At 38.7% G+C, this 12279-nt stretch overlaps 1 protein-coding gene across 1 annotated transcript; it reads right to left on the bottom strand.

Moving 5' to 3' along the window:
* Nucleotides 1-279: 279 nt before the first annotated feature.
* BEND3 (BEN domain containing 3) lies at nucleotides 280-8225 on the bottom strand (the record flags this gene model as incomplete). Its single annotated transcript, XM_080615906.1, has 3 exons — nucleotides 280-2553; nucleotides 7518-7735; nucleotides 8192-8225. The coding sequence occupies 3 exons, from the start codon at nucleotides 8223-8225 to the stop codon at nucleotides 280-282; spliced, it is 2526 nt and encodes an 841-aa protein (XP_080472032.1).
* Nucleotides 8226-12279: the final 4054 nt, after the last annotated feature.

The raw sequence follows: 12279 nt of genomic DNA, 5'->3' as shown, positions 1-12279 counted from the left end.
GGGGAGTGGAGTAATACAGTTTCAATACATGCACCAGTGTAAATCATGCTCTTAGCGAGCCATTGATAGTGCTATCATTGATGACTTACGGTCTTTACCCATGTACAAATGTAGTAAGCCACTTCCCACTACTGCGGTGCCCACATAAATGCAACACACACATTAAAAAGCAACAAACTTAGCGCCTGACTGTCCTAGATGCTGATTACCCTCAGCTCCTGACAGGCCCCTCAGTCTAAACCAAAGCATAATCCTGACAATAATTTAGTGGTCAAAGTCTTAGGAATTTAAAGAATCTGTCACTTTTTTTGTTTTCTTTGCTTTTTTCAGTATATCACACTTTTTTCTGTTAGGACGCCGGCATCTTTCATCAATGCTGGGTATACATTCATAATGCCATACTTCTTCCATTTTCTCCACAGGGTAAACTGCCTCCACGTAATGACGAATCAGTCTCAGTCTGATAGGATCGAGCTGTTTTTTGTTACAAGCACCTGAATGGTTGTATTGCAGCCTGAGATTCTCTGGAGTAAAGAGTTCGGGAAAGAGTCTTACAAGAAGCCTGGCAGCAAAGTTGCCGACCGACAGGCTCTGCTGCACTATCTCTCTTACCTCCTTATCAGACAGCAAATACAGAGAAGGCACAGGGAAGTCTGGATTTGGAACAACGAGCTCATCAAGTGGTATCTTGCAAAAATCCTTGCTGCTTCTTTCTGGCGGCAGTGGCGGCCCTTCAAATTCCTCTCGAAACCTCTCGGGGTTTATTACATAGCTGAGAAATTCCCTCCTGTCAGGCCCTGGCACATGGATTCTCCGTTGCTGTTGGTACGAGCGCCTTTGCTCCGTGTCTCTACGTCGACACCTCTCATCAAGCTTCCCAACAAACTCCAATGTCCACACTCTGTCATTCTTTGCTCTGGGGTACAGTATCTGCACATAATGTCGAATTAATTTAATTCTAGTGGGGTCAAGCTGTTTCTTGCCTAAAGATCCACTACAGTTGTATTGCTTCCGTAAGTTTTCATGAGTAAACAGTTCAGGAAATAAGAGAACAAGCAATCGAGAGGCGAAGTTGCCTATGGAAAGACTGCTTTCATATATGCTTTTAATCTGTTCTTTGTTCAACAGGTAATCTGGGACAGGGACATCAAAATCGGGAGGGGGAAAGTCAAGTTTGTCAAAGTCTATGGGTACAAGCCAAATTTTTTTTGAGCGTCTACCTGGCTTTTCATATTCAAAACTGTCTTCCACTTTTATGATTGACACATCATCTGGTAAACTAGAAGAATCATAATAGTCATCTCTCATCTGATCACATTCACTTCCATCCATATATGTGTTTTCAAGCTCATCGTTTATTCGCTGCACACATTGCTGCAACCAGGCTTCTTCTTCTTGTACATCTGGAAAGTAAATTTCAGTGTACCTACGTATTATTTGAAGCCGATGAGGATCCAGCAGCTGTCTTCCAGAGTCTCCAAAGCAGCTGTACCTTTCAGCTAATTTTCTGTGGTCAAAGAGTTCTGGAAACAATCGGTGTAACAAGAAAACAGAAAACTCCCCTGGAGAAGAAGCTTCATCTAAAAATTCATTGAGATCCTGAGCATCCAGCATGTAATCTGAGGCAATGGCACTACTCCTGTCTAAGGACAAAGCTTCATCCTGCTCTTTATCATCGATAAAATGAGAGGATTCCACTTGCTCAGTCTCATAAAAACTGGATGACTGCACATTCTGCTGACTGTTTTCCATTTCCCTTTGAGCCCAAAATCTATTGAAAAAATCATTGACTTGAGGCAAACATTCCACCTGCCACACAGCTGTATTCTTCACAGAAGGATAACAAACTTCCACATAGTTACGGATCAGCTGCAGATGAAGAGATTCAAGTTTCCTTTTGTTGAGAAAGCCGCATGCGCTGCAGCTTCTGCTGAACTCATCGTCGCTGAAAAGCTCTGGGAAGAGCTGCACCAGCAGCCGGCAAGCAAGGTCTCCACCTGATGTGCTTTGATCCATGATTTGTTTGAGCTCCGCAGAAGTCAGCTGGTACTCCGGGGGGGGCTTGAAGTCTGCAACGGACTCCGCTGGACTGACTTGCTTTTTAATTCTGCTAACCTCCAGAGACAACAGGTCAACTTTACTGTGAAGCTGAGTCATATTGGTATTGAGGGTGTTAAGCGTGTAGAACATTTTCTGTATCAAAGAATATATATTTGGGTCAGAATCCGTGGTGGCTGCTGTTACAGCAATGGCCGCAGCCGAGTCCCTTTTGCGTTGGTCATTCAAAGTCCGAAGAGGCAAGGGACTGCTGGGGTTGATTTTTTCAAACAACTCATAGGAAGCAAACTGCTCTGCTCCTGGTGGGTTCTTCTTCTCCGTGATTTTGTGTGAGATGCCATAGAGAGGTTTCTTGTAAGATGGAGTGGTTATGTCACTGACAGATTCTTCTTCGCAGAGCCACGTTACGTTAGAATTCTTGTTCTTGTTTGCCTGCTCTGCATTTACCTGAGTGGGTGAGCCAGTATCTCTGGTTTTCAAGTTTGAAAGGGGACCCTTTAAATGAATAAATATTGTATTAGTAAGACTGCCTTCAAACTATTAGCTATAAATATGTTGCATACATATGCAAAGTCAAATTTTCTCCAGAGGACTTAGCTATGTTAAATACATAAGAATCAATAAATTCATTATATAAAAAAAACCAAAAACACAGTAAAGTATTAGTGAAGGTGGTTTTGTTTGTTTGTTTTGGTCACGGTTTTCTCCATGGAACAGAAATGCAGTAATAACCCTTAGTACTCTTAAATCACAGAGCTCTAAATGCTCTCACAAATCAAGTATCATTATGCTTCACCTTGCATATGAGGATCTTGGGCTGTAAAGAATTTGGGTGGCAACAAGTCAGCAGCAGAGCCAAGAATAGAATCTAGGTTTTCTGACTCCTGGTCTTGTGACCTTGCCACTGCCTCCAACAACTGCATTTAACGTTCCAGCACTCTCTTTAGTTTAGCTTTTGAAAATACCTCAAAGGCTATAAGATACCCAAATTATGCTTCTTTTCTTTGTAAGTGAACTGTAATTAAAAAAAAAGTCATTTTAATAATAAAAATTTAAGAACAAAGTAAAAAGCACCTTGGTATTGCCTTTCTATACAGGGAAGCCCAAGATTTATTTCTTTCTGAAAGGCAGGAAGTTTAGACTCATGGGTATCTAATTTTCTAAACTATTTATATAAGAACCAGTAATGATCTCTTAAGGAATTACTGTTTTCAGTAATTTCTAACTCTTCTGCTTGAAATGGAAGGCAAGAATTTTCACCAACCCACTGCAAATATGCAGGGCTTGGGTGGGTTGGGTTTTTTTGCAAACACATGGATATTGCAAATAGAAGCTTAGGAAGCTAAACAGATACAACAGAATCAAACTCCAACATACAGAATTCAAACATGAGAAAACACTCACAGATTTTAGAGAAGACTGTACCAAAACATTTTGCTTGGCTTGTTCCACAGAACATTAATTACATAAAAACCTACAGAATTTGAATTTAAGTATTGAAACAAATGAAACAGAGACTTGAGGTCTGACATGACAGCCACAAGCAGTTTGAAATTCTAGTGAAGACCCTGCTACATCCTGCAGTGGGGAACTTGAATTAAAGTTCCTCTGAAAAAACAGAACCATAACACTCATGAAATTGATGGGGTCCCTATGTGCACTCACACTTGGCATCCGGTTACTGCAGTGACAAACTGCATCTAATTACTTTTTAATTTCTAATGCAATGTATACTCAAAAAAGGCTCAGAAAAAACAAGCTGGATTCTACTCCAAGTTTAGAAACCAGCAGATTCAATTAAGTTGAAGATGTGAAGTATCATTCACATCATACAACCCTATATATGAAACCTCATGCTTTTCACATCCAAAGTTTTATGGACAGACAGATGATAAATGAAAACATTAATGCAAAGGCAATATATTTCAAAGATATTTGCAGAATCCCTAGCCATGGCAGGCTTACACCTGATGTCCAGATCCCATTTAGAAGACTGTTCTTCCAGTCCCACTCATACAGCACATTTGCTAGGAGGACAGCAAGGAACTAGAATCCTGTAACGCCACCAGCTGTTAAAAGGTGACTTTTACCCCAGCAAGTGATATGATAACTAAATCAGGTCTTTGTGACTTGTAAAATACCAGAACACAAGAGAAAGAATTGTGAGCAAACTGAGATCCACATTGCTCCCACCTAACTATAGGGTCCTGTGTTGGGTCTGAAGTCATACACCACCGATACTTGTCAGTGGAGAAACAGGTTATTTCCAGATGGCAACAGAATTCTCCCAAACAGACATCACCTGAAAGCAGGTCATTAAAATCTCCACTGACAATAAACATACTTCTGCTCCTCAGTGAGACACCCAGACCAAATTACAAACTTCTTTTACCATTTTAGATAAAAGAACAAAACAAATCTGCAATTCTGGAGAATACATTTCTTATGCATACAGTGTGATCTGCTACCTAAATAGCTAGTTCTTCCATTAACATTCCTGTTTACAGGGAATATTACAAATATTCCTTCACGTATGGAGTACGATTGATTCAATTCCTTCTCTACTAAATAGCTTGCCACAGGCCACCAGTTGCCTGTCAGTTTTGATCAGAACTCCTGCTGTACCTTGTCCCTAATTATTTATGTAATAAAACTTGGCAATGTGAGAGTAACTTCTGCATACCTCACACAGAGCCAGGGCACAGCAATATTAGAATGTGTATTAAACAGCACAAATTCATTGTCTTCATTTATCTTATTGCACTTTGAAGTGAGTATTGTGGAAGTCTGCGTTATCAGTTTTGGATGCATTGCTCTGGAGGAGAAGTGTCCATGCTAACAACTACAGCAGATCTCTGCTCTGATGGCAGCAAAACTTCTGTGCTTTCACTAATGCAGCTCAGAGTGTATGGATCTTCTTGCAGGACAGATTTGGTTATCTGCATTTCAGAAACACATAGTCACTGTTTGACTAATGGATGACAACACATTTGGGCCCACATTTAAAGACTTTTTGTTTCAGATACATTCTTGGTTTATATCCTTTTGCTTTCAATTATCTTGCCTTTATAAAGTTTCCATCTGGGAACAGCACTATTCACAGCATAAATACATGGCTTTTCATAAATTCTCCTATTAAACTAGTATGTAATACTTTAAAATCCATTTTGTGTACACTGATTTTTAAACATCAATGTATTTCAGATAATACTACACCCATTTAAGATGATCAGTTTTAAAGTACCATCAAAAAAATAAGCAAGATATTGTCCTATGAGATAAAATAGTGCTGCTTTTTATACTATATTTGCATAGCAAGTTTTTATATTATATGCATTCTTTGAGCACTTGCAAAATGCAGTATTTTGGTAACATCAACCAATTTAAGTAACTGTGAAACAGTCTCCCACATTATCTCTCTGACTCCTAAAGCCAAGTTTTAAAAGTTGTTTACTCATTGCTCTGTTCAGTGCTAAAGTCCAGAACTTTGTTTATTATGCTTAATAAACAAAGTCTAAACATCTGTAAGAATACAGAGCATATTATTCTAGCATATAATAAGAATAATAAACACATGAGCAAGAACCACTTAAAGAGGTTCTATCAAACACATGAGAACTTGGAAATGTCCTGTAAATAAACTTTCGTAACTTCTTTAAATCTTTGACACTTTAAAAAAAAAAAAAAAAGAGAGAAAATAAATTTCTGGTTATGAAATGCCAATCGGAATTAACAAATAAAAGGGAAATATCTTCTGAAAGTCATTTACTAACACAATCACCAGACCAACAGTACAGTTATATAATGTAAGTAGTACAGCTCTGCTTATACCATACACAGATACCTATGTGACTTGTAGTAAAAATATACTACAAAGCACAATATTCTCAAAAATAATTAACATTTTGTTCTCTGTTTAATTAGAAATAGTTAAAGAAGTCATCAACTAAACCAAAATATTGGTATTAGATAAGTAACTTAAAAAAATGTAGCTAGGATTGAGGACTATTTCTGGTCGGTTATTTAACTAAACGTGCTGATTCTTTGGGGTCACTCAAGAATGAATTTTCGTCATTGTTATTGGGTCACTTTCTGATATTATCAAGTCCAAAGTTCTAATTAATTTCAAACTAAATTTAAAAATTTATTAAAGGCAAACAGTAAAATGCAACCCAAGCACAGTTCAGAGACCAGTATGAAGCTTTTTTTAAGAATTTGAATGCATGTAAAACAATTATAAAAAGAAACAGAGAAATGAAAAGAAAGAAACTGTGTAATATGATTAAAACCTACCTACCACAGGCACTCGGAAAAAAGCAGACCCGAGAAGTCAGAGAGACAACAGTCGAGAAAAAGAAACATGAAGAGATATGGCTAGAAAGGAGAAATGAAATGCGCAAATACAACACGCAATAACTACCTAGGTAGCAGAACAGCAGAAAAGGGTACGTGAATCAGAGTAGGTCACAAACTAAATATAACCCAGGGCCTGTCTGAAGTTATTCAAAAGAGGATGAATTTGAATCTAGGTTATTTTAATAAAGTGCTGAGTGTGAGAAACAGGAGGTCATTACACTGCATTAGAGGGTGTTAGAAGAGATGTGACTACCCAGCACTGGACATTACCCTTTCAGGAATCTCACAAGAACAACAAAAATGCAAGGTCAGTTCTGAAGAAGAGCTGAAACCTCAGAATTTTAGTCTTGGAATGAAAGGCTGAGGGTGGACAACACCTCATCAATTTTCCCATGTGCAGAAGACTTTTCTAGGAACAGATGATCACTGCTCTCCCTACTGAAAATAACAAGAACAAAAAGAAACTTGCTCAGTTTCAGTAAAGATTAATGAAAATCTCTGATTGCTAGAGAGGTGAAACATTAGAATAGGATAATGGAAGAGACTGAGCATCTTCTCCACTGCCTGGACAAACATCTGGAGTGTCGTAAGTTGGATGCTGCACCCGAAGTTGTAATATATTCTGTTCTTGATATGAAGTCTTCTGCATCCCTGCATTTTTATCTTTCAAATAATACACAAATTTATACTTGTCTTACTGACACTGAAATCTGTGTCACAGAAGGAAGAATTACAGCCCTGATTCCATCACTGAGGAACCAGCTGAAGGGCTGTGTGACATGAGAGGGACTATTAATCAGAGTCACAGTCAATTAATCCAAATCACTACCTACTCCTACATTCTCTGACAAACAACAAAAGTATACTTCATATGAATGAATTAACCTGTAACTGTATTTCATATATATAATTGCTCCCACATTATTTAAAGAAATACCCAGACAAGTAATATGTGCAAACTTGGTTAAGATTAACCACATTTGCCTCGAACTCATTACTAATGCAAGTCTAGTTAAATGACTGGCATTTTGCTTGTAGCAGCAACAAATTTAGCCTATAAAATACGAGCAGAAAAATCACAGAATCATGTATAGAGAAGTCACCTCTTGCGTAAAGCGTCTTTTCTTCACGCTGGGTAAGACATCTTGCTGGCTTCCATCACAACCAAGTGAGGTCTGCTTCCGTTTGTTGGAATCCTGCAGGAAAGTAACTGTGCCATCCAATGAGTGCTTCTCAGCAGATCTGGATGATACTGAGCAGTCTAGAGCTTCATCTTCATTTTCTGTTTCTACTTTCACGACATTATTTTTAGGAATTTTTACTGCAAAAAAAAGAAGGTATAGAAAGATAAAGCACTCCCTCCAGAAAACCATGACACCCATAATACTTTCAGGTTTTGTTTCTTTTTATGAAAATGTGTTTTGAAGAACATAATGATTTTATATGATTTGTACGATAAGCGTATGCTGAGGCCACCCAAAAGACAAGTTTTTATTAAGCTAGGAACCATTCAGTCATCCAGTAAATTACAGTTTCTTCCCCAAATAAAGTATAAACAAATAAAGTTACAGTAGGAAGATTTATTTGGAAGGGGGGGGAAGGACATAGAGCAGAAAATACAATGAGTAACAAAGATAAGGGTGCATTTTAGATAGCTTTTTAAAAACCATTAATGTAACTTGTCTTGATCCAAGAAGATTTTTTATCAGGTTACAACAGCTTTAATTCAACAAGTATTTTTTCCTGATCATAAGTTACACAAAACGTAGTATTTTACCTTCATCATCATCAGTGATTTCAGCTGAATTCATCTTCTATCTCACTAAAGAACAAAACAAAAACAAGTATCAGCATCTTCTGGCATCAGGAAATAGCTACATCTGCTTTTATAATCAGAAAATAATATATATACTTTAAATCTAGAGCCATTAGGCATTAACAGCCCACAGATAATTTCCACATTTGTAATAATATTCAGTAAATTTCATGGCCATCTACAGAACTGCCTACCTGCAAACCATACTGCGGACAACACGTGACAGCTAGAAAAGTATTTAAAACTGTGTCTTTTTCTGCTATGGAGAAAAATAAAAGCCACCGTCTTTATAAAGTGTCTTGGCAGTATACAAGTGGAAGTTAACTGCATTACACTCTCCATCCTGTACCAAGTCACCACTTCTTATTACAGTAAAATCTTTTTGTATTGTCATTGTGGGTGACCCAAAGTCCTCAGAGAAGGAAAACTCATCATAAACAGTAATACACATGCTGCAGTTAAGTTTTCGTTTAAAAATCTTTGATCTTTTGATATGGTTTGCATCAGTTCAAGCAGAGCCACCTGCAGATCTACAGTAACTCCTTTTTTTCTGTTAGCCTCTAAATAATGTAGGAATATTTTTTATAAGGAAAAACAAACATATGTATTATTCTAGCATGATTTTAGCATTACTTCTCACATGAAGAACTCAGCTGTACTTCTGTTACATGGAAAACTAATTTTGCAAGTTACTTGGGGGCAAACCACAATCTGTGAACATGTTCCTAAAAGATACTCCAAATCTTTTGGAAACCTACAAAGCAAACAACTCAATCAGATCTCGCTGACCGTTACAGGGCACACAGATGCAAACTGACACTCAGTTGGCAAGCTGGTGACTTGTAAACTGTCGCCCACCGCTCATGTTCATCTACACAGAGCATTAGGTTTACTTGGCCCCAGAATATTATTACTTTACATTTTCACAGTTGCATTCTTCTTCCTGCCTATCTTTTAGCCAAGGTCTGAAATCAAAACAGGCTTCTCTCTGGCTGGAGTAAGTGAATAAAAACAATCAATCAAAAGCATACCTACAGCCCAGGGGTGGGAATTACAATGAAATTTAAAAGAGGGATGGGTAGAGAAAGAGACAGACTCTGGTCTGGAGTTTTTAAAAGTCTCTACCTTTCTTTAGAACAGTGTTGAACAGAAGTCAGAAGTACTTTTTAAAAAAAAAAAAATCCAAAACTATTAAAACCTCTGTAAACACTTTAATACTGTGCAGCTATGAATTCTTCTTCTTCAGCAACTGATGGCTGTTAACGGTAAGTATGAGACCACGTTCTGGATCAGATTTTGTACAACTGCACTACAACACGTAATGCACACAGATCGAAACAAAAGATGCATGGAGTTATAATACCAGCTCATACTGGGCCACACTAGAAGCCAAAATACTCTTTGATGTCCTGGTCTTCAACATTGCCCCTAAATACAGCCTTGTAAAGGGCATCCTCAAGAGGATAACAAGAGATTGGCTTCATCATCACGTCACCAGAAAGTCTCTCTCAGTTGGATGTACAGCTACTGCAAACCCCTTAGCTAGCTACTCCTTTTAACCACCATAATTCTCTCTTTCAGGACTTGCATTTAGTAACTGATCCACATATAAGTTATGCCAACTTTACAGTCACATCACTTAAAGTTCTGCAAACTCCTGCAGAGACATAACAATATGAACCTAAGTCGCCCACAACTTTTAAACCACTTGATACACACTAGTGAGGGTTAATATCAAGTCTTACTAACTCAATAGGACTTAGGAATTTAGACACAGCCACTACAGACAGCTCTTTATGAAAAACCCTAAAACAGTGTACTTCATACAGCACCATCAAAAAGCTACACTGGACCTTAAGAAAAGCACATAGTACTAATTGTTCATATAGTCATAAATTTATATTCAATGCCTAGATCTTACAGTTTTCCAGGCTGCACTAAGCTTAGCTCTGAACAATGTAGTACAAGACCAGCATGTGCCAGTGCTCAAGAAGCATGACAAGAGCCATTTTGTGAGGGCCAGAGGTGACAGTAAGCGAATCAGCTGGTACCACTACAGAACATTCTGTAATGGAAATCAAAATGGTTTTCCAGATAATCCTAGACTGCTCTATCAGAGCAAAACACCAGAAGATGATAAACACAGAGCCAGAAGGAAAGACTATAAAGGTAGCGGCAGATGGAATGACATGAAATATTTAGGAGAGGCTATAGGGAATTATATTTTCTTTCTAACTCTTACTATTACTAGGAAAAATGGTGTAGGAGAATTCCTCTGGGAGAATACAAGCAAACTGGAAGGAGAAGATAAATGAGGAGCTGAATAACCACTCTTTAAAACTGGAAAAAAGTGAAACTAAAGCAAAGCACATACCCTGGTTAAGAGTTAACTTTCTAAAAGAGGCAACACTAGCAGACCAAAGCTATCTCAAACTCAGGTCAAGTAACACTAAGTCAAAACATTGTTTCACAAATTTAAAACAGTGGTACTACTTCAGTTGATTTTTTTTTTTATTTTAAAATTGCCAGAATACAATTAAAAGAGAATAGTCAAAACCAGCATCAGAATCAATGAAACCTAGAAAGACTGGGCTTTTTATTCCATTGAATCAGCCTGTCTTCATAGGAGAAGGTGCTCCAGCCCTTTGGTCATCTTTGTGGCCTCCTCTGGACTTGCTCCATCAGGTCCATGTCGCTCTTATGGTGGGAGCCCCAGAGCTGGATGCAGTGCTCCAGGTGGGGTTTCACAAGAGCGAAGGGGGAGAAACGACTCCCTTGACTTGCTGGCAACAATTCCTCTGATGCAGCCCAGGACATGGTTGGCTTTCTGGCAGGCTAACATTGCTGGATCACATTCACTTTCTTGTTGAGCAACACCCTCAAGTCCTTCTCCTCAGGGCTACTCTCAATCCATTCTCTGCCCAACTTGTATTTGTGCTTGGGATTGCCCTGACCCAGCTGCAGGATCCTGCACTTGGCCTTGTTGAACTTCATGAGGTTCACACTGGCCCACCTCTCAAGCATGTCAAGGTCCCTCTGGATGGCATCCCTTCCCTCCAGTGTATCAACCGAACCACACAGCTTGGTGTCATTGGCAAACTTGCTGAGGGCGCACTCAATCCCACTGTCCATGTCACCGACAAAGATGCTGAACAGCACCAGTCACAATACCAACCCCTGAGGAACACCATTTGTCATTGGTCTCCAGCTGGACATTGAGCCATTGACTGCAACTCTTTGAGTGCGACCATCCAACTCCTTATCCACCGACTGGTCCATCCATCAAATCCATGTCTCTCCAGTTCAGAGACAATTTTTTAACTCCTTGATGCCAAACAAAGCACGAGGTCCAACCTTTTCCTTTTTGGGAGTCCCCGTAATACCTCTCTCCTTATCAGGTTTCTTGTCTTCTTAGTGAGATTTGTAAGAACTTGAACATTGGGAGAAAATGAAGCACATGTAGAAGCTTCTGAAAAGAGACAGGATTCAACTACCCCTCTGACTTTCTGCCTCATAGTCCCATCTGCTCCCTCGGTCAAGCATGGGTGAGCTCTTCCATCTTGATAAACTGACAGAAAACAATTCACTTCTTTCTCTTCTGAGTTATTTTTCTGCTAATTCAGAGAGGTAAAGGGTAAGGCAAGTAACTGGCCTCAGGTAAGGAGTACGCATGAGGTTTGTGACAGAAAGGAAGAATTAAAACCAACCTCTCTCATACCAGCAAGCCACTAGCTTGGTTCAACCATGTCATGAAACTTCATCTATCATCTATTTACTCCACCATCTTGCTTCAAATTTGGGTAGCAATGGACTTGCCTATGGGAAAGGGAAAAGTCTGTGTGCTTGTGCTAGCACATTTATGCTCGTATGCATATGTAAGGTTAACAATAATTCTGTTGATTGTTTAAAGTCCACTATAGATACAACATTTCAGATTCTTTAAACTACTGAACTTCAAGTTTTAAGGGTTTTGCTTGTAAATAGTTCAGCTTGTGAACCAAGTTGTTTTATAAGGATTTTCTCTGTGTTCTTTGGTTTCTATCTTGTAT

This window comes from Psittacula echo (assembly GCF_963264785.1).
Source record: "Psittacula echo genome assembly, chromosome: 4".
NCBI classification, from domain to species: domain Eukaryota; kingdom Metazoa; phylum Chordata; class Aves; order Psittaciformes; family Psittacidae; genus Psittacula; species Psittacula echo.
The sequence above is the reverse complement of the archived record's forward strand: the minus strand, read 5'-3'. Positions and strand labels throughout refer to the sequence as shown.